The 22,469-nt window shown below is 38.9% G+C and overlaps 1 protein-coding gene across 1 annotated transcript in view; it reads left to right on the forward strand.

The window, feature by feature from the left end:
• LOC118742424 overlaps positions 1–22,343 on the forward strand; it is a gene marked incomplete in the record, with an annotated part of 111,171 nt that extends 88,828 nt beyond the window's left edge. The window contains 3 exon segments of the mRNA XM_036474488.1: positions 383–511; positions 17,266–17,469; positions 19,693–22,343. Coding sequence (XP_036330381.1) covers positions 383–511; positions 17,266–17,469; positions 19,693–21,216 — 1,857 coding nt within the window.
• Positions 22,344–22,469: the final 126 nt, after the last annotated feature.

The following is a 22,469-nucleotide window of genomic DNA, read 5'->3' on the forward strand; positions in this document are numbered from 1 at the left end:
ACTGTGGCTTTCGACAATAGAAATCCAAAGTGGCATTGTGTCTGAACAGACATTAAATTGAAAAAAGAGCTGGCTATTTATGGAGGAGCCGCGGCAGTAGTTGAAAAGTATTGTGCAAACGTGAAAATTAAAACTCTCGAAACTTTTCCTTTTCACTTGTAAGATTAAAAAACTTTGACTTTTTATTTGTTACTTCGTCTGCCACTTGGACTGCGCCTTCGCCTTCGCCTTTGTCTTCAACTTTGACTGCATTGTCGCGAGCGTTGAGGACGTGCAAGTGTATTTTTAATTAAAATTTACTACAATTTTCTGATGCTCATCCTTTTCCACACACCTACTGACACATCACCGTATTTCTATTATTGCTTCGTTTTTGTTGTAGGTGCGCTACTGTCAATCACTAAGCGATGAGGAGCGCAAGGAGCTGCGCATATTTTCGGCACAAAGAAAACGTGAAGCACTGGGACGTGGCGCCGTGCGTTTACTCTCCGATGAACGGCCGTGCAAGGAGGTAAGTTGGGTTTTTGAGTTCCCAATTACTAGTTTTGGATATTAAATAAATATGGTAATAATATGCCGAAAATTAGTTTTAGTTGATTTTAATGTGTACTGAAGCGAATTCCTACAATATACAAAATTATTCGTACAGAGATTTGTTCAGTAACTTACGAATGTGTTTCGTAAAATAAACGAAAGATTTCGTAAATTGTACTGAAAAAAGGCTTTACGAAAGTGCTTTCGTTATATTTACGAATGGTTCGTAAAATCTTGCTTCGTTGTGAAAAATTTGTTCGTATTATGAACGAAAGTTTCGTACATTGTACAAAAACCAAGACTACGAAAGTTTTTCGTAGCACTTTTACGAAATTTTGTTTTCAGTGTAAAAGAAGTTCTGACGCCTCATCAGACAAAACCTGGGGCTTTTACCCCATCAGAGCACAATCTTGTTATTGCTGCGAGATGGTTTCGTCGCCGCCGAGTCAGAATCCGCGTCCACCAGCTCAAGGATTAACAAATTCAAACTAAATTTGAGGTCGTCACCACAGAACGAAGTCAAAGTCTTTATCGTTTAAGTCGAAATTAACAAGGCCCTAGGCTATATAGATTTATCCATAGCGAACCGCCGCGGACGATATTGCAACTTTTCTGTTTTTTTTTCGACAGCAATATTTTGTATAAAACCTGGACGAAATTTCATTATGAATGGGTTTAAGTCGTAACACCACCCACCTTCGATTTCATTGTCTGAGCTATTCGGACATAGGGTAAAGGGTATTACTGAAATGTGTAATGTTCCATAAGTAAAAAAGAATAAGAGAGCTATTTATAACTGATTCGTTGAGCAATGTTATTGAAAAGTATTTCTTTTTAATTTCAAACGGAAGGCTTTCCATTTAATAATAATAGAAAAAAGCGTATTTTATTTGTATACGATATCTTTTAACTCCGTCCGTAAAATAGTCCTCTTTACAAATCCTCTTTTATTGTACATTCATAAAAACTTTCTGGCTTTTTGTATTAAAATACAACGAAGAAGTTTGCAACTTGCTTATCCCTACTGTCAGCGCAGTTTAAAAGTTGAAATGGTATCTTCATAAATATACAAATTGAAAATGAATGCAAGTTTTATCTTGGTGAAAATGTACCTAGACACAGAAACGAGGGCGGAAGTGCATTCAAAAACAACAATAAACGATCGTAAGACAATGCAAGATAAGAAAGAGTAAAAATTTTGAATATAAAAATTGCTAGATAACCGTTGTAGCGGAAGTTAACTAACCAATAGTGGAGATAGCGTCATACAAGCACTTAAACAAAGTAAAAAAAAACACTGTCACTAAATACGGAACGAGTGGAATAATTTGAAGACAAGACATTATAAAATGGGCAAATAAGAAACAAAATCGAAATAATAAAACTGGCGAAAACAATAAGGAAGTCGGGCAGTTATTTACCAGTAAAAAGTACTCTCGAGCAGGAAAATGGAAAAACAAAACAAAATTTTGTTACACAAAACACTGTTTTTTTGATTTTATTTCAATATGCCACAAAGTTGCATAGTGCAAACTGTGTACACACATGTGCAACAAAAGTGAAAGGGGCAGCCAACATGCAGCAGCCAGTGGCCAAGTGAAGGCGCAACTGACGAAGTAGTGTCAGGTGGCGGTCTAAGTTTTTTTGAAATTTTCTTTTAAATTTTGTTATATACTTTTTTAGGGTTTCCTTCTTTAATTTCAATCTTTTGTTTGCACACTTTATGCGATTTCTTGTGAAAATTTGCATCATTATTAGCTGCAGTCTGTTTGGGGAGGGAGGGCAAACAAGCAGCCAGACCTTAAATGTAGACTTACAGCAGACAAACTCAGTCACTTTGGCGCGTAGCACTTGGACACGCTGAGACAAAATGGTAGAGTGCGCGCTCAAGTGCCAACCGGCATGGAGCAACTTTAGTTGTCGATTATTTGTTGCCTACCATCTCTTCGCTGGCTTCATTTCGTTCAACGCTATTAAAATGCGAGCAGGACGGAGTAACTATGGTACTGCTGAAATGTTTATAGTATGGGGAGTGGGTGTGGTATAAGTGTGCCTCGTTGTAATCTTTTCTCAGTTTAAAGTTCCTTTTATTTTAATTTTCGAAGTTGGTCGTTGGCTGATATATTTTATATTCCAAAAAATAAAAAAGGCAAATACGTACTCAACTTGTCGGCAATGCAATGCATTTACTTGCAATTATTATGCGAGACATTTTCTTAATCATACTCGCAAAGATGCATACACACATACATACATACCTAGATATAAAAATCAGAAAAGTTTTTGTGTGCATTTGCGCCACTTTATTCACATCCGTTTCTCCATTTGATTATAGCTGTAAAGTATATTACTTATAATTTTTTGGCAAATCTGGCAACTGTCTGTTGATGAAACTGTAAATGTCGTAAGTGAATTCCTGGCGAAGATGTATTTTGGCTATGGGTGTGTGTGGAAAAGAACTGTAAATGCAATAATAATTGCATTGTGTAAACTACATAATTTTTTGTAGAAAAATTAATTAAAGCAAGTTTATTCACTTCTAGTAGTAGTTACAGTTGCATGGCTATACTCAATCCCGACTCTTGCGTCCTCGTTCGCGCACTCTGGGCAACGTGGAGCCTTGGGTCACGGCAGAAAGAGAGGGAGCTTCGGTGGGGCCACTCCGACTTATTCGGTTTAAGGGCACACTGAAGTCTGCAGCGTCTGTTCACCAGTAGGTGCGGCTGCAAGCGGATGTCTGCTTGGAGCAAGCGGCTCGCTATATAAACGTGTATTTGGTTGCGAAACCACCCCCGTCCCAGCAATGGGTTGTGCGCTGGGCTTGGGACCCGCCACGTAAAAACCACTTCCAGTGAAGAAGCAAGGCAAAGCCTCGGATGAGACCCCCCCTTATGATGACGACCACGGCAAACGTTTAAAGGACTACGATTTGTGGGCATGCACCTGGAATGTCCGGACCCTTAATGGGGAAGGTGCCGCGCCCGGCTGGTTGATGTCCTCGTAAGCACAAAAGCTGACATCACCGCTATCCAAGAAATGCGTTGGACAGGGCAAGACAAGAAATGTCTGGGGCCTTGCGCCGTCTACTACAGCTGCCATGTAAAGGAGCGCAAATTCGGAGTTGGATTTGTGGTGGGAGAGAGACTCCGTCGCCGAGTACTGTCGTTCACCCCGGTGGACGAGCGTCTAGCCACAATCCGCATCAAAGCGAGATTCTTCAACATCTCGCTCATCTGCGTCCATGCCCCGACGGCAGAGAAGGATGAGGCATCCAAGGATCTCTTCTATGAGCGCTTGGAGCGCACGTACGAGCCCGTCATGATATCAAAATCGTGCTTAGCGACTTCAATGCCAGGGTGGGCAAGGAAGGGATCTTTGGAACCACCGTCGGAAAATTCAGCCTACACGACGAAACGTCCGACAACGGATTGGAGCTGATCGACTTCGCCGGGGCCCGAAAGATGGTAGTATGCAGTACTAGGTTCAATCATAAAAAGATCCATCAAGCTACGTGTCTGTCTCCGGATCGAAAAACGAGAAACCAAATCGATCATGTTGTGATAGACGGAAGGCACGCTTCCAGTGGTTTAGACGTACGCACACTCCGAGGCCCAAACATCGACTCGGATCACTATCTTGTTGCAGCCACGATACGCACCCGCCTCTGTGCAGCAAAAAATGTGCGCCCAAATATGCAAGGAAAGCTTTACATCGAAAAGCTGCGATCACGACAGACAGCCAGAGCTTTCGCTACTCGACTCTCACACCTGTTCTCAGAGGGCACTCTTCAACAAACCGACATATGTGGGCAGTGAAATCACATTTCCCGCTAATTAAGTACCGCCGCCGAGGAAGTAGTCGAATTTCAGCGAGCCCGAAAGAATAACTGGTACGATGAGGAGTGTCAGGAAGCTGCAGAGAAAAAAGATGCCACCTACAGGGCCACGCTGCGATCGGGCGCAACGCGCTATGTGGGACCGCTATAGGGATCTGAAGAGGGAAGCGAACGTATTTGCCCGCAATAAGAAGAGAGAGGCCGAAATACGTGAATGCGAAGAGCTTGAAATGCTGGCCGACAGGAGGAATGCTCGAAAATTTTACCAGAGAGTTAGGCGACTTACGGAATTTTTACCTAGTAACTGATGTCCAGAGAGTACTTAAATTATGGAGGGTACATTTTTCCGCACTACCAAATGGTAGCAGCTCGGGAAATTGTGGAGGAGAAGAACCCGAGCCCGCAGTCGATGATGACGGAGTCGACGTTCCACCGCCTGACTATGACGAGGTACGTATAGCAATAACGCGGCTGAAAAACAACAAAGCAGCTAGAGCTGACAGCCTGCCAGCTGAGCTATTCAAGTACGGCGGCGAGGAGTTGATAAGGTGCATGCATCAACTCTTGTGCAGAATATGGTCAACGAACGCATGCCCGACGACTGGAATTTAAGTGTGCTCTACCCAATCCATTCGCCATTCGCGCCAACTACCGCGGGATCAGCCTTCTCAGCATAGGTTACAAGGTCTTTTCGGGCCTTTACGCGTTGGTGACGGCGAGTACCGCAGACGATGGAACGATGAGCTGTATGAGCTTTACAACGATATGGACATAGTGCAGCGAATTGAACGGACACCGACGCTCCAGCTCTGAAAGTATTCAACCCGGAACCCGCTGGTGGTAGCAGAGGAAGAGCGAGGCCCCCACTGCGATAGAAAGATCAGGTGGAAAAGGACTTGGGGTCACTTGGCGTTTTCAATTGGCGTCAGTTGGCACAGAGGAGAAACGACTGGCGTGCTTTGCTGATCTCGGCCAAAATCGCTTAGGCGGTTACAGCGCCAAAAAAGAAGAAGAAGAAGGTGTCACTTTGAAATTGTAATTTTATTACTAGCTGGGGCAGCACCACTTGGCTAAATGTTTAGAAGTTCCAAATTGGAACCCACACGAGATTCGAGAATTGGCCAAAATAAAACATTGAAGGGAATGAACGTGGAGTTCTTATATTTTGGAGAGTTATTTCCTGGCTAGAACTCTGCATTAGTACACTGACAGCCCGAAATCGATAGGAATAAGAATCCTTCATCCGAAGGAACGGTTATCAGCTGATATGAAGAAGTTACCGAGAACTTTTAGAGAAAGTTCAGGAAGAAGAAAAATTAATATTCGCTGCCAATCTGAACCGTTGCGGCACGCAATGGAAGATCGCATAAACTGCAGCAAATGATAGTTTACGTGCTTTAATTGTGCTGAAATATGATTCATGCAATACCACATGAATTAAGAAGCAAGAAATATTAGCCACGCCCATCACAGTAGAGCAAATTTTATCCGATTTTAATAAAATTAATTTTTATCAAAGCAAAAGAAATCAAATAATCACTTATTCTGTGTGAAATTAAAAAGGGCTTCATCATGACATTTTAACCAAAACCCCTTAAGAATAGGGTAAAAAGACTAACTTTCGTAAATTAACCCATTCAGTTCCAACAACTTTATTAACCTTTACACGACCTATATGCCAAAATACATACATATATTACTGGATTACTATTTACAAATACAAATTCGCTTTTTCTTTCTTACTAACCAACTTCAAATAAGTGACTTAACGAAAAAAGCGCAACTCGGTATACTTAAAATGAATTTAAAATATGTCCATTTATTAATTTGGTGAAATTAGCTTGGCCGAATTTGGCCTGAAATTTTAAAAACTTACATAAAAATTTAAAATGTGAATAAAATTTCACGAAAGCAATTTAAGTGAAAAATGATTTTAATTTTTTGAATTTATATGAAAATTGAAAGAAGATAAAAAAATCATTTTCCATTTAGATTGATGATGGAACCGGCTGTAAATCTCTAAAAAAAATTAATAAATCAAATAGAATTTATTTGAATTATTGGCACGACGCACACTTAATAATTCATGAGCGATAACGATAAAAAAATTTCCAAATCAATTAAATGTTCCCAACTCTGAAAGGACTAGGAAGAATTAAACAAACTTGTTATAGAGCAACCCTTGTGAACTATTGAAATTGCCATTGTTGAGTGCGTGAAATGCCCGTTCGAAATTTTACGTAAAAATACGATTCATACTACACCGTTATCCAGCGCCCTTGAGTAGTATTTATCTCGGAAAAAAACTTAAATCGTATTAGGCTAAGTTTATGACCTAATTTTTTGAAATTATAAGAGTCAAAATTGATATGGATGCCAATACTCGAGTGATCCGACTCTTTGATTGATGAGCGTATTTTCTCAGACGTATGTGCATGCTGATGTGTGGGGAACTTCTTTTTGTATCAAATTAAAATGTATTCGAGAGTATCTTTCATTTTCTTGGCTGGCTACAGAGTTTGTTTTACTGATTACTTGACTGAAAGGAATGAAGTAAGCGGCAATTTCCTTAAACCCCAAAATACCTAAATTCGTAATATCGTCCATCTCGCGCTTCATAAATTCTACATTCGAAATGATGCTTATTTCATGGCACATTGCTTAAACTCAGACAAAAAGAACAGAAATTTTCTCTTTATCCTGCGAAATAGTATTTACTTATTTCCTCTCAGCTCAGTGTTCTACGATAAATCAGCGCTATTTAAAAGCAAAAAAGGTAGAGAATAACATTAACATAAAATCCATAAAGAAAATTTATGAAAATAATCAATGAAGCACACGCACAATAAACGCGATGAAAAGCAACGAAGTGTGATGAAAAGAAAATCCGCAAAAAAACCTCCAAGTGACAGTGTCCTGCCGCGTCTCCACTCCCATAATGCCACCAACAACGCCTTTGGTGCTCCCTACCAACCCACTTATCGTTCGAGCGAACAATGATGAAGATGATAATAAAGTACCAGCTGGAAAAGGATGTGACAGGAATATGACAGGCGAAAAGCGGTCGAAGACTTGGTGAGTGAATGATGCGTAAAAGGAATTGTTTGGGGCTGTATGTGTTTAGTTATGTACATATGTACATACATAGTAGCAATGGTGAGCCGTAGAGTGTAGAATGGGAATGGGGTGGGAACAAAAAGAAAGTGCGCTCAAGTGTGTAAGCGAGAAAAAGGTAAATTAAAAGTAAAGAAGAAAATCGAAGCAGTGAGGTGGAAGTGACGACAAATGCGCTGAGTGGAAAGGAAACGAGCTTCGGATGACAACGGCTGAGTGCGCAGACATGCAACAATAAATGGCGTACAACAGTCTCGCAAGTTAAAGGGATAAACGAGTATTTAAATGAAAATGGAAATAGCAGAAAAATTAAAAGCAAACGCTTATTTTGTTGCCAACTCGATTTGAGGTAATGCCAAAAAGTTTATGTACTGAAAAGGGCACGATAACGAGCGCCATTAATAATCGCAAGCTTCCGGTGCAAGAGGATGGTCGAGGAATACATTTACACACACACACACAAACAAATACAGAAACTACCAAATACAGACGAAGGCATACAATTTATGTGTGATCTCAAATGCGCCCGACAGAAAATGAAATGTTAGTTAACTCACTTCTAGGTAAGCATGCGAATTCGCTGTATGTGTGTGTTTTCCCCATCGCGTGAATGCCATTTGAGTTTGAGTGAAATTATTTTCGGGTCCGCCTTTGTGACATTAGGTGCAGACCCAGACGTATAATGGCCAAGGCGACAATTTGTCAATACTCTAATTGAAGTAGCAGCGGCAACAGCACAAATGGCATACATCTAGGCGTCTAAGCAATCAGCAGTGTGTTATGCTTGCTTGTAAAGAGTGTCATGAACCCGGCGTGACATTGCTCATGTGGGTTGGGAAAGGAAAATTAAATGCAGATTGCTGACAGCGACAATGACATGGGCGGCCAAATAAGGCAAGCCAGATTAATTGGATTGATAAAAGTAAATGACTAAATGCACAGAGATTAAGTAGCTGAGCATATTTCTGTGGACTACGGTGAAAGTTGGCTTTGAGTTTATGAAGAAAAGGTACGAAATGAAGAAGACAACCATATTTGTATATGTAGGTTTAAATGTCAAACTCTGCTAGATGTAAAGATGCGGGTTTAATCATAAGAAGCAAAGAGTTAAAAAAAATAATAATAATTTCTTATCATAGCATACTGTTTTACTTACCCATTTCTTATATGTACAGCGTTATTGGATTATCAATCAGAGTCTTAAAGTGAAAGTTAACCAACGGCCTTAATTAACAGGAATTTGCGTATCTTTGTACCTTTTCTAGTAATAAATACGTAAATTTAGAGAAACTGCTCAGTAGATCGCAAACTCGTTGATGAGATTTGCTAAAAAGTGGGGAACCAATGACAATTTCCATCATCTTTTAAAGAAGGGCTTGTTCCCTTAAACTACGCCTCAGACCAGATTTAAAGAGAAACTCTCATTAAACTTGACTTTATAAAATTAAAATAGAATTTTAAATCGAAAAACTACCGCTAGACCAGATGGACAACTTTGACAATATGTTCTTTTATACGTGAGCATCTGCGGTACTCTTCTGAACCAATTATTTTTCTCGTTTGGCAGTGCAGCCGCATCAAAACCGCAGCATCGTCATCCATGCGTACAACATGTCCAAGCCACAGCAGTCGTTGTTTTTTTATTCGCTTAACTATGTCCATGTCGTTGAAAAGCTCGTACAGTTCGTCATTCCATCTTCTTCGCCGACACGAATGGGGGCAACAGATCTTGCGTAGAATAGTTCTCTCGAAAGTCCCCGCAGCGATTCAAACTGGCAGCTCTTACGATTTTTTACATCAACAGATTGAAAAATTCGCACAAGAGAGAAACATCTTATCTTAAATCACATTTGGTTTAAAGGGGCGCTGAGACGTCCGCCCCAATTTGGATGGAGCTGAAAGAATAATACTTCTTTTACTCACTGAGAGGGCAATACCAAGATGAATTTATTTACGTAATTATTTATTCAGGCAAACATTTTTTGAATATGTGCTTAGGCCAATGGTAACCATCAGTTACCACCTCTGCATGATTGTAAGTCATGCAGTGACCCATTGCAAATATATCGATAAATATATCAAAAAAATATGTATATCGATGAATATATCGATTACAATATCGATAAAATTAACTTTAAAAATATCGATAAATATATCGATAACATTATCCATAAATAAAACGATAATAATATCGATTATTGTACGGATAAAATCTCGAAGTAGCCTTGAGAATTCCAAAATATGTAGTTCCAACAAGTAAGAAAGTCTAAGTTCGGGCGGAGCCGAACATTAAATACCCGGCGCAAGTATTAAATATATGTTTTTTCACCTTTCCGAAACCTACCGCTAGATGGTAAGCCGAAGTGTATCAATTTTGAGTAAATTAGCGTCCTTAAATTTCGAGATATTGCAGTTTCAAGCATTTCTGAAATTAACCGTTATATGAAAAGCGGCCGTAATTTTAGTCCGATTTCAATAATTTTCAACGTTTTGATTTTATGTGGAAAGCACATTAACCATACCGAGTTTGGTACAAATTGGTAGAACGGTTACCGATATACATATATGTGATCATAAGTGGGCGGTGCCATGCCCATTTTCCAAACTTTTACCATAAACGTGTTTGGTAAAGAATTGTTGCAAGCATCAATTTTTAATAAATTAGCTTTAATATTTACTGATTTTCGAAGATTTTGTTTTTCTTCAAATTACCGTTATATGGGATGTGGGCGTGGTTATTGTCCGTACCAAGGCCAACAACTGTGCGAAGTTTGGAAGAAATTGATGGAGCGGTTCCAAAGATATACACATGTAACTATAAGTGGGCGTGGCTACGCCCATTTTCCAAAAAATTATAAGATTCTTATTTTTCGTCTGAAAATTATTGTAAATATCAATTTTGAGTGAATTATCTTCAATAGTTACTAAAATATCGCACTTTTCGTACTTCTGGAAATTACCGTTATATGGGAAGTGGGCGTGGTTACAGTCCGATTTCGCCCATTTTCAATACCAACCTACCTTGGATTAATGAAAACCTACATACCAAATTTCGTTGAGATATCTCAATTTTTGCTCGACTTATCGTGTACACAGACGGACGGACAGACGGAGAGACGGACGGACAGACAGACATGGCTTAATCGACTTCTCTATTCATTCTGAGCATTTATGTATACATTTGTCTATATCTATCTTGATTCGTTTTGGCTGTTACAAACAACCGTTATGTGAACAAAATTAATATACCCTTGTGCACAAATACGCTCGGGTATAAAAATCCCGAAGATTACTAGATAGTCCGAAGAATCCCGAAGTTGTCCCAAAAACCCTGAAATATGATTAGTTAGTCGCGAAATACCCCACGCAATCGGCTTGTCAAATATACTTCAAACCTACTCTTCCCATTTCGCTCTACACCATTCAAACATGACTCGTTCAAGCGAAGACATTTAATTTTCTTGCGGTTCACAATGTAAAAAAGCTTGGTTTTCTTCCATTTTTCTCTCTTACGTCCTCACTTTGTGTAAATTGCGTTGCGAATGAGGCGATTTTACCATACACAATGCAAGCGGTTTGATCAAACGGCGACATGGCGACCAGAAAGAGAAATGTATTTTCTTAGGTTAAACAACTCCGATTTGAAAACACGGAAAGACTTCATTTCCAAGTGAATTTAAGCCTCATTCAATTTGAATTCAAAGCGAGCTAGATTGAAACTCAGTCCGAAGTGAATTGCAGAACCTGCCTGAGAGTAATCTTTTCCAAACCGAATTCCAACAGTTCTTAGAAAATGCTCATAACAGAAAAAAAGGCTATTTTCCAATCGAAAAAAAACTCCACCAGTAGTTTTTAGAAACAATGGGCCGTATGCGTAAAAACTAAGCAAATACTTTTTCTTAACATTTCAGACCTTTTACTCGATTTGTTCAAATAAATTTAAGTGAAAGGTATGAAATTTTAAGTAAAAGAAATTGTTTAGTTTTTATGCATGTGGCCCAATGATTCATAAAATACTCTGCTATGTATATCACTATAACAATAAAAAATTCTTCATGATTTTAGCAGGGTTAAAATTTCTATATTTGTATACATAGTTTCATGTTAATTACCCAACATATTTAGCAAAAAGCAGAGCAATCAAGCGTTTAGGAAGTTAATGTGGCTGTTAAATGGCGCCAGAAGAGGATTGTATCCCAGAGTATGATAAACAATTGCATATGGATATATTAGTATTTGTATTACATGTATTGCATTTTTGCATTCACATACCAGTACGTCCAGAAGGAGAATTGCTTTTAGAAAGAAACTTCACTTAGTACATTCGTATCAGAGTTTTTGTAACTATGCTCGAATATAATTATGCTCAAGGTAAAGGGACTGTAATTATAGAAAAGGAGTATTAGCTTCCCAGCATGGCTACTATGTGTCTACTCTTTCCCCAAAACAACTAGAATCCGCCAGAAGAAGTTTTTGCAGCTGCTTAGGTACGCTAAGCGTGCGAGCAGAAAAGATGTTCAACTCCGTTGCTGCTATCAGTAATTACAGCCCGGAAGACATTTCCAACCTATTTCTTAACTGCCGCATCATCTCAGTGAACTCAGTAGTTTTCTGTGCAAATTTCCGGCGGCAACTCAGTTGTCGGCAAAACACCCCATCCAGACCTCCCTTTGCAGCAAACCTTAACCGCAAGTGGAAGGGTCAATGGAGACTTGTTTAATGGCTCGCAAAAGTAAATGTTGAATATTTTGTAAAAACACGCGCACTTAATAGCCTGGAAAGTTAAACGGCATAAAGGCAATGACTGCCACAATGGCAATGCGCCTTCAAGTATGCAACACAATTGCCAAAGAAAAAGAAATGGTAATTTGCGCTTGTACTTTGTGGCGTAATAGTACATATGTAGTAGTAGCACTGAAATCGGTAGTATTGTCGGTAATTGCATTGCCACCGCAAGCAAGCTAATGAAGCCATTTTAGAGCCAAGCTTGCCGGGAAATTGCAGTGTTGAGTGGTTGGATTAATTTGCGGTGCGCAAATAGTCAACTGCCCTGAGTGGAGTTAAATTCTTGAAATCTAAGAGGCGACAATTAGCTATGCAAGTGGTGGGGTACGAAGGCACCTAAAATGGCTTCAAAAGACCAAAGGCGCACACACACACAGACGCAGACATGCCTCAAGAGCGCACCATTTTATTTATTTAGTGCTTCAAGTGATAGTGTCGCGAAAATGTGCGCCGTAAAGTTTGTTGTGATTTGTGGCAGCTATGGGGGCGAGTTGGAGAGGCAAGCCAAATTTGACTGCGCCTCCGGTCGGCATGGGTTAATACTCGAAAAGCATTCCCTGCGTGGCAAGCTGATTTGATCGGAGCTAGCGATTGGAGTGTCGATTTAATTACTTTGTGTTTTAACTTAAATGAAATAAGCTGGTAAATGTTGCGGTTTTCAATATGTCGCTTTAGTAGTGTTTCGTTTTTACATACATTTTTTTTCTACTAAGGAGTATCTAGCATACTATTGTGTGTAGTTTAATTAAACATTTTAATAGCTTTAAACCAAAGTTTTTCGAAAGCGTATATTTTTAGTTTTCATTAAATTATACCCTTCCTTGATAATTCGATCTAAAATTTTGTTCGTATTCTGCTCTATGGTCGTATTTGAATGAGACCATCAGAAACATTTAAAAAAAAATCGTTTGAAGTTCTATTAGGTGCTTTTCGCATGTGTTTCGTAGCAGGTGTTGTGATGATTCCACCTCATCATCCCATCATCCTGGCCCCCCTTTACCTACGTTTTGCAGAAAGTCATTTTCCCAAAATACTATTTTCATTTTTATGAAAAAATATTCAAACTGTAACTGGGAACAATTTTTTAATCAAAATCAAATAAATAGATGGATAAATAAACAAGTTTTAATAATTTTTTTATGAAATAGGACCGGAAAAATGTTACTCATACGCCACATCGCACATGATGATACTCAAATTTACTGGTACCTAGCGTATGGGTAACATTTTCCAAGTTCAAGGTTAATCTTTTTCCATTCGCAACGCAGACTTGAAATTAAAAATCTTGAGAAAATACCTGATGTAGAAAAACGGTAACCTACGACCCAAAATTAAGTTTACGTATCTCGGCGTTTTTTGAGTCATTTTAGTGTTCCTACCGCGTAATCTTTCTGATTATATATTTTAGTAAATGCTCTAATATGCAGTTGGACCACCTTCGGCGGCAGATGATCTAAACATGAGGAGATATCGGTGATTGAATACGGTATCAAAACTTAATGATTTTGCCCGTTGGCAGGATGCGGAGTCGTCCTGAAAGATGGCCTAACAAATATGCCTGCCCATATTTTTCTTCCACGACGGGGACGATACCATTGTATGTATACAACGTCTCCATGCTCTTGGGCGTTCATCATCCCATCAAAAAAGAGCAAAGTACCTCGTGTAAAAAAAAGTATGCTCAGAGCATTTGGCTTTCGAGAAAATGTTCACGGACAAAAATTGATCGTCATTTATTCACTGTTGCCTCGCGTTGGCTCACATTATTTTTTGCGATTCGCAGAACTATGTTGTTGTAATTAGTATTGACGTTGTTGTCGTTTGTCTCAGTAACTTAAATTTGTTGAGTACCCCTGTTGTAAATGGTCGTTGCAGTGCTAATTAAATCTGCTTTCATCCGTCCATATTACCGTTTTCCACTGCTCCAAGATTCGTATACGGTGCATTTTTGCTCATTAACCGACTTCAAAAAAAAAGGGTGACTATCAATTCGTCGGCATTTTTTTTATGTATGTTACCGCATAACTTTGGACCACGTTAACCGATTTCCATAGTTATTTCTTTAAAGGAAAGGTGGTAGCTCAGAGGTGGTCCCGTACTGGTAATTTGGTTCAGATCCGATTTTGGATCATGAAGAAATTAACGGTACTCTTAAATTTATATATGAGAATTGAAGTCGGTTTTGTTTTTTGTTTAAAAATTACTTGTCTTTTAAGTCAAAAGTGGTTTTCCTTACATTCGGAACATACTACTTCAGCCTCCTGTGCACAGTTTTCGCACTTACTGTTACATTGGTTATTCTTTCAGGTCCTTTCTTTGTACAATTTTAAATGCTTTGCACTTCAATTTCAAATAAAAGCCGTTGCTTAGATAAAAAATAAAAATTTAAATCACTTCGACCAGAATCCATACAATCACAGTTGAAATGCATATTGTACCTGAGAAAATTCAGTGGTGGATAAGGTTGATTTATTGATTTTTGAAATAATAAACTAAAATATCTTTTTTGGGTTTGTTTGGAAGTATATTTTTTAAGTGGAAAAGAGGCGATGGAGGTGCCGCGATTCCTCCTTTGATTAAAACAAGTCATCTGCATTCCAATCATATGGTTAAGAAACTACAGCATGTCAAATCCCCTATTTTTGGACGTTATAGTTTTTTCTGTTGAAAATATAGTGTTTGAAAAAAAACTGGCAACATTACTCAGGATAGATATTTTTTACCGAAATTATTTGTCATTTCGAACTCTAGTTTTGCGACCCATTTCATAAATTCAAGGGAATGTTGGGAAAGCACCTGGTATATTACTTGAATAATCTTTTTTAGATAACTTATATATTTTTTAAAGGGCGTATTAACGACTGTACTTAGTCAATGCCCTCTTGTCATTGTGAGAATTTTTGCTAAAGTAAAAGGCATTGCAGGCCCTATTTGTAATTTCCTTAACATTTCATCTATGCATGTACATTAGGGTGGGCCGAAAATCCGATTTTTTAGAATTTTGATTGGTAATAACAAAAATATAATCCATTATGCTTTAAAACAAATGTGTGTGAAATTTGGAACTTTTTGGTCAATATCCTAGGCTCGCCCAAGTCCATCAAAGTTCAATATGCTCAAAAAATAAAAATTAATAAATAAAGTAATTTGGTAAGTAAGTAAAATTGCAATAATCTTCGAAAGTATTAGTCCAACATAACTTGGTATATGGACCCTTTTTGTAGAAAATCGAAATTAGCTAAGAAAAATTTTTTTTTTATACTGCAACTTTGATGGACTTGGGCGAATCTAAGATATTGACCAAAAATTGAATTCTTTCACACAGCTTATTTTTAAAGCATTATGAACTATATTTTTGCTATTACCAATCAAAATTCTAAAAACGCATATTTTTGGCCCACGCTAATGTACATTAGGGCGGGTAAATTTTTTTTTTACTATTCGGGTATTGCTAAGGAGGATTCTACGTGTCATTCTAAGCAAATTTGCCGGCGTAATAAAAAGGTTAGCATGAAAATTCTTTTAAACACATTTGCCAACTTAAATGAAACAAAATAACGCCGATGAAGAAAGTATGTAAGTGAAGTAAGCCTGGGAGTTTAACAAAAATACCCTTTTGGACTTTTTCGAAATTTATGCATATTTTGAACTAGTTACACAGTAAATAACATATACATATTTGTGTACATTAGTTCGGGTCAATTTCTATGGGAGATTTTTTCGACTATTTATATGCGTATAGCACAGATGGATCTAAAACCAATTTGGAGTTTTCCAAATTCCGAAAATGGGTTTCGAAGAAAATATCATAATGTTCACTGTTACGCCCTCTGGTGGCATTTTTAAGAAAAATATGTGCATAAACGGATTCGTCATACCAAAAAACCCTTTATAGCATATTTTTATACAAATTTTAAGCACTTCTTTACGACATTTGGCAAACTCCATATTGATTTTTGAGCCCTGGTTTCTTCGGCAAATTTGCTTAAAATTACATATGTGCTATACGCACATAAGTAGTCGAAAAAATCTCCCATAGAAATTGACCCGACCTAATGTACATACATATATGTTATTTACTGTGTAAATAGTAAAAAAAAAACGAAAACATTTCAAAAAAGTCCAAAAGGGAGTTTTAGTTAAACCTCTAGGCTCACTTCACTTCACATACTTGTTTCATCGGCGTTTGTTTGTTTCGTTTAAGTTGGCAAATATTTATGTTTAAAAGAATTTTCATGCCAACCTTTTTATTACGATTTGATCGTAAAAATTCCCAAAGGAACACTTTCACTCATTGCTCTAAGCAATTTACATTATTTCCATCCCTGAACGGAACCCACAAATTTGCCATTCAAATCGTTTAGCGGTTCACAGAACTAACAAACACCACAGAAAACCTTTGCTACTTCGGCCAGCCACGTATTTGCGTCTGAAAATGTTGCTGCTTTTGTTGTTTCCTTTTGCGTATTTTGGCTTCAACCTCGATATTTCCTTTATAACTTTTTGTTTCAGTTTTATTACCTACCGCTAGGCATAAACGTTTTATACGATGGCTATTTAACATTTATTGTTATTTAAATATAAAAAATATTTAAGATTTTCATCAGCTAATGTTTTACACGCCCTCACCGAACAAGCTACTATGTATAACCAAAAAAACACCTACAATATACCTTTTAACTATGTACATATCTACTTTTAGTATTATTATTATTTTTTTCATTAAAAACCTCCACTGCGTATCCCTCCCTCCCCTTCCTTCACCATACAAGCGTATTATTAATAGCTATTTCCCAGTTTTATTTGCAGGCCGCTGTAAATAAAATCGCTAACACAAAAATGCAATTTGTTTACAAAATTTTATCTACTTAAATTTACATTTAATATTAAGCACATTCTTTAATACTTTTTTTATGTACAAACAATTGTGCACACTGAGACTTATGTACAATCTTGCTTACCTTCTCTACATTTTTTTTTTTTCGTTTCCCTTGCAGTGCGATGAGCCATTATCCGCTGGTGACATTGTGGTCTTTGCTCAACGTGTCGGCTCGCAGATTTGCTGGCATCCTGGTTGTTTCGTTTGTTGCGTTTGCAAAGAATTGCTTGTGGATTTGATTTACTTTCATCGTGATGGCAATCTCTATTGTGGCAGACATCACGCCGAGACGCAAAAGCCGCGCTGCTCATCTTGCGACGAGGTAAATGTGGAAATAAGTGAATGTTGTTTGTTTACTTACATATTCGCAGATTGCATTCCTTCTTGCCACTGGCTCTCGTGGCTTATGGTTTTGTTGGCAAATGTATTTGTGGAAATTGTGTGTGGATTTAGAGGATTTCGCATATTTAAATTGCATTTTCATCTGGTTTACATTTTAAGCGTATTAGAGTAAGTTTGGATTTAGAGCTTGGTTCTTTAGATATAATCAGTATTGACATTTATTTGTTTGCGATTGCGAGCGAAGCTTCTCATGTATCATACGATAAGGGAGATAAGAACACAAATTTTCATTCAGCCAGTAAAGCTAAATATTATGTTATAGTTTTATGACCGAATTGATCCATCACCCCACGTTTCGTTTAAGGTACACGTAAATGCCACAGCAGGGATTTGGTTCTGATAGAGAATCGGTCTAATTTACGATAGACATCTGTTCATCTTGTTGGCGTAGTAGCACTAGTACATAAATTCCTCTAATAAGTTAAATATTAACCAAATAGTTCATATGCATATTTTTGTGTTTAAAAGATCCTTTCCCTATAATGGTAATCACAGTCCGGTGCATATGGCCTCGGATTTGCATATTCCGATACATTTACAAATTCACAACAACATAAAATGAAAACGGTAGCCATGGTACCAAGCATAAAAATTGCAAATGCACCGAAATATCCAAATGCAGGATCATGTCAACACACTATTCGGATATTGGGATTTTTTCCGATAATCGAATATCCAGATTATCTAGATAGTCAAAAAATCGGAGTAGAACTCCAGCCCAATTAAATACAATATCGGCGATGCCTTTGCCTAACCGCCTATCTTGCGACTCCCCAAATTCTACAGGAGCGCGAAAAAACTAATTTTCTTCAATGGGTTTGACTTGATATCTAAGTAGCTTTTGACATCAGTCCCAAGGTCGACGTATTTGTTATGACAGGAATTCATGCTGGTCTTGAAACCTTCCATAAGCCGCCCAAATTTCTGACAAAATGCCACGTAGGGTAATGGATCTTTTTGTTGGAACCTAGTTCCATGTTTGCGTCCCAGCGGCATCGATCAGCCTTAGTCCGTTATCGGATGGTACTTCATGGTGACTGGAACTTTCTTGTAGCGCAGTAGAAATCGTTATAATGATACGCTATGTTGTGACTTAGTAAGAATAGGGGGGTAAGTGTAAAAATTCCCTAGCAATGAGAGTGACAGCTCTCTTTGAAAATATCTCATAGTGAAAAACTAAAATCCAGCAGACTTCGCTGTTTCCGTTTCCTTGTCATTCCGTGCGGCAGTTAACCGCTTGCCTACAAAACTCATTAAACGGACCCTTTATGTAACAGTACGCGTGTTATGCACTGCACTGCAATGTAAGCTTAACCAGCCCTTTACGGTCAAAGCACTCCAGGTTCATATAATTTGTCAAACATTTGTCGTGGTTGTCATCAAAAGAAGCGGTCTCATCCGTGGCTCTCTGGATTTTTTCATTGGAAGTGGTTTTTTTTTTACATTTTACGCGCACAACCAGAGACTGGTCGATTTTTGAAAATACATAGTTGATCTGTGAAAATGTTATAAATATTGGATTTGCCATGTCTGAAGGCACGTTGATAAGGTTGGGTCAAGAGAATGTAATACAAAGATCATGCGAATCGGAAAAAGCATCCTGAGAATTTTCTCTCTAATAGAAAATATTTGAACCTACTTCCTGGGTGCTATGATACTTCAAAGTGAAACTATAACAGTTTATCTACGAAATAAATTTCATAAGTAATGACAAAAATTCGTTCTAAACTACGTAAATTTTTGTCTAGACAATATGCGATAGCAAGGTTTTAACATTTTGGACTCGGATTAAAAACGATAATTTTTGGAATTTTAAGATACCATATGTAGTTAGCTTAAGAACACCATTTACGTTCACTCGTGGGTTGAAGTCTCATGCACAAAAGAAACCTCTAAATTTTAAAATTTTTGGTCTTTATAAATTTCTGCTTTTCAGTATTTTTTTCGAAAATTAAAAATAAAATATATAAAAGTGATTTTATCTGTTTATACTCAGTTTTTTTAATTACTTCCCGATATTATTTAAATATGTTTAAATATGAAGTTCAGTCTTATTTATGCTCCAATTTTTCCACCCAATTAGCTTTCCTTTCCAACTCATTGAACAAAAAGTTGATACTTTTCGTATTTTCCCACATTCCAGATTATCTTCTCGGATGAATGCACCGAAGCGGAAGGTCGCACCTGGCACATGAAACACTTCGCCTGCTTCGAATGCGAGCATCAGCTTGGCGGGCAGCGTTACATCATGCGTGACGGCAAGCCCTACTGCCTCAGCTGCTTCGATACTATGTTCGCTGAATATTGTGACTATTGCGGCGAAGTGATCGGCGTCGATCAGGGACAGATGAGCCATGATGGACAGCATTGGCATGCCACAGATCAGTGCTTCTCGTGTTGCACCTGCCGCTGTTCGCTGCTGGGCAGACCGTTTCTTCCGCGACGCGGCACAATTTACTGTTCGATCGCTTGCAGCAAGGGTGAGCCGCCCACACCATCCGACACCAGTTCGGGACCACAGCTCCGGCCGACACATCGTGCCAGTACAACGAGTCAAATTGCGCGTTCACCGCGACTTGGCGCGAGGCATAAGGCTAACGGCAGTGGAGCTGGATGTAGCAATGGTAAGAGTGCCGGTAGTGCAGGTGATTTGTTGGAAAGGCAGACGCGCCAGCGAATGGAGGTGGGCATTGATAGGCTGATGATCGTGGGCAAGTTGGCTGCGGGCTGTAATGGCAGTATACCACCGCTGCCTGGTGTACCACGACCGGCGCATCCGCCGCCAATTGATCTCACCGAGCTGGGCATTAGCTTGGATAATATCTGCGAAGGCGATAAATCGGCCTATGGTGACCCAAGCAACCTCGCGGCATCATTGCCGGATATGCTGATGTCGAAAGGCGAGGACTCTCATAGCTATCAGAGCATCGATAAGATCAATATTAATTCGCCAAGTGCATCGGAACTCACGCAAAGCACGCAAGAGATCACCAACGAACTGGAACTTGAAAACGATAACGAAAACTGCGAGCTGCCGCATGACAACTATGAATTACTGTCGAATGCCAAACGTGCACGCAACAAATCCGATGTAGATGATGAGGACGATGAAGATGATGGGGATGAAGACCACAGTGATGCACATGGCAATGAAAATAATGCACGCTCACACCTCAAAGAGGTGCGCTTTCACAGCGGGCACGACACAATGTCCCGTTCGAAGAGCTATACGGACAGCACAAATGCGCGGCGACGACGCCGAAGACGAAATCAATCGCGAAGCTCCTCGGAAATGCAAATCAATCAGACAAACCTCCGCCTACACAATGCGCAAACGCATGCGGCGGGCGTGCACAGAAAACTCGATAACTGCGATGCCGCCAGTGCGTGCTCTACCTGTTCGTCCAGCTCGTCCAGCGATATGGATGACTATTTATATCGAATACCAGCGCGTCGACACTATGGCGGTGTACGTGTGTCCTATGTGCCGAACGATGCGATAGCTTACGAGCGCAAGCGCAAACAGGTAGCCAGTGAGCAGCACTTGGGCAGCGGCATTGGAGGGGGTGGTGGCGCATCATTGATTGGCGGTGTAGCCGCGACAATGACGGCGTCGACCAGTGGCGCAACAAGTGGTGGGGAGACGAAAAGCTGCACTATATCATGACAGCCTCCAGTTTTGCCGCCGCCACCGTTCAGTCTTGGGAGTTACTATATATTAGATACGATACTAGAGGAGCAACGCTTGGTGGTAGAAGAGAAGCGGCCGGGTTGCTTACGACGGGTTTGGCGCATGCTCACTTCAGGTGGCAAGGGTAAGAAGACAGCAGAAGAGATGCAGAGTTTGTGAGGGAAAAGCCGATTTGTTATTGAAGTTACGCGAGAATAAAAAATCATTGGGTATAGTATAAAGCTTCAAACCACCAATCGGCAGCCCACTCATGAATTTTGTATGTAAATTTGTATCCTGGATTCACTTAGGGTTGTATAAAAATCTATCCATCAGAGAGCATTTGCTCTGTATATATGTATGTATATATTTCAGAAGAACTGAAGAACTTCCATATCGTAGTTTTAGCTGTAAAGCAGAATCGAAAAAAAACATATATAACGAAACTTTGTACAAAAAAATATATCCATATACACCCATATAGTATATACTAGTGTACTTATATATATATGTACATATATACGACAATATTTGACTAAAGGTTTAAAAGGTAATTGCATTTTATGGTAATATCTAAGTCTCTTAAAATTATAATGTTCTTGCACATAATCTACGTATAAGAATCAAATGCATGTTATAATAAATTACTAAAATAAATAAAAAATATAAAAACTACTTTTGTAACCTAAAAAATCCGTTTCAAGTCGTACAGAAAAAGGAGCATAGAATTGACTGAGTAGTTTTCCACGGTGAAGCGACACTGCAGGAAGTTGCTTTTCTGCCGAACTGGCTAGGTGGCGCATTCTTGAGCTCATCCTTCTTGCCGGTGGTCGACGGCAGGCGATCACAGAAGCTTTTTTAGTTGGATAAGCGCCATCTCTCACTTTTGACATTTGTTCTGAACACACATAGTCCAATAGAAGGGCAAGCTTCAGCTGTTTTGGCGAGGACACAGTGCAACCATTTTAGCATTTTCTTCTAAACTGCTCTGCCTCTGAAAGAAATAAAGGTTCCTACCTACGGAACTTTTTTTGACCATCCAACGTTTTTCCTAAAGACTTACAGGTCTATTCTGCACGTTACCGAAGATTTTGTAACCGGAAAATTGTATATCCAAAAAATGTTACCAGTTCTTGTCACCGCGATTCTAGGTACGTTGGTAATGCAGTTAAAATATTCAGCAATTCAGCTATGAAGAATTGTGCAAATCCTGGCATTGCATATTTCACGGGGCAATAATTTGTTACCAG

Source organism: Rhagoletis pomonella, unplaced genomic scaffold (assembly GCF_013731165.1).
Source record: "Rhagoletis pomonella isolate Grant_MI unplaced genomic scaffold, Rhpom_1.0 Rhpom_scaffold_00007, whole genome shotgun sequence".
NCBI classification, from domain to species: domain Eukaryota; kingdom Metazoa; phylum Arthropoda; class Insecta; order Diptera; family Tephritidae; genus Rhagoletis; species Rhagoletis pomonella.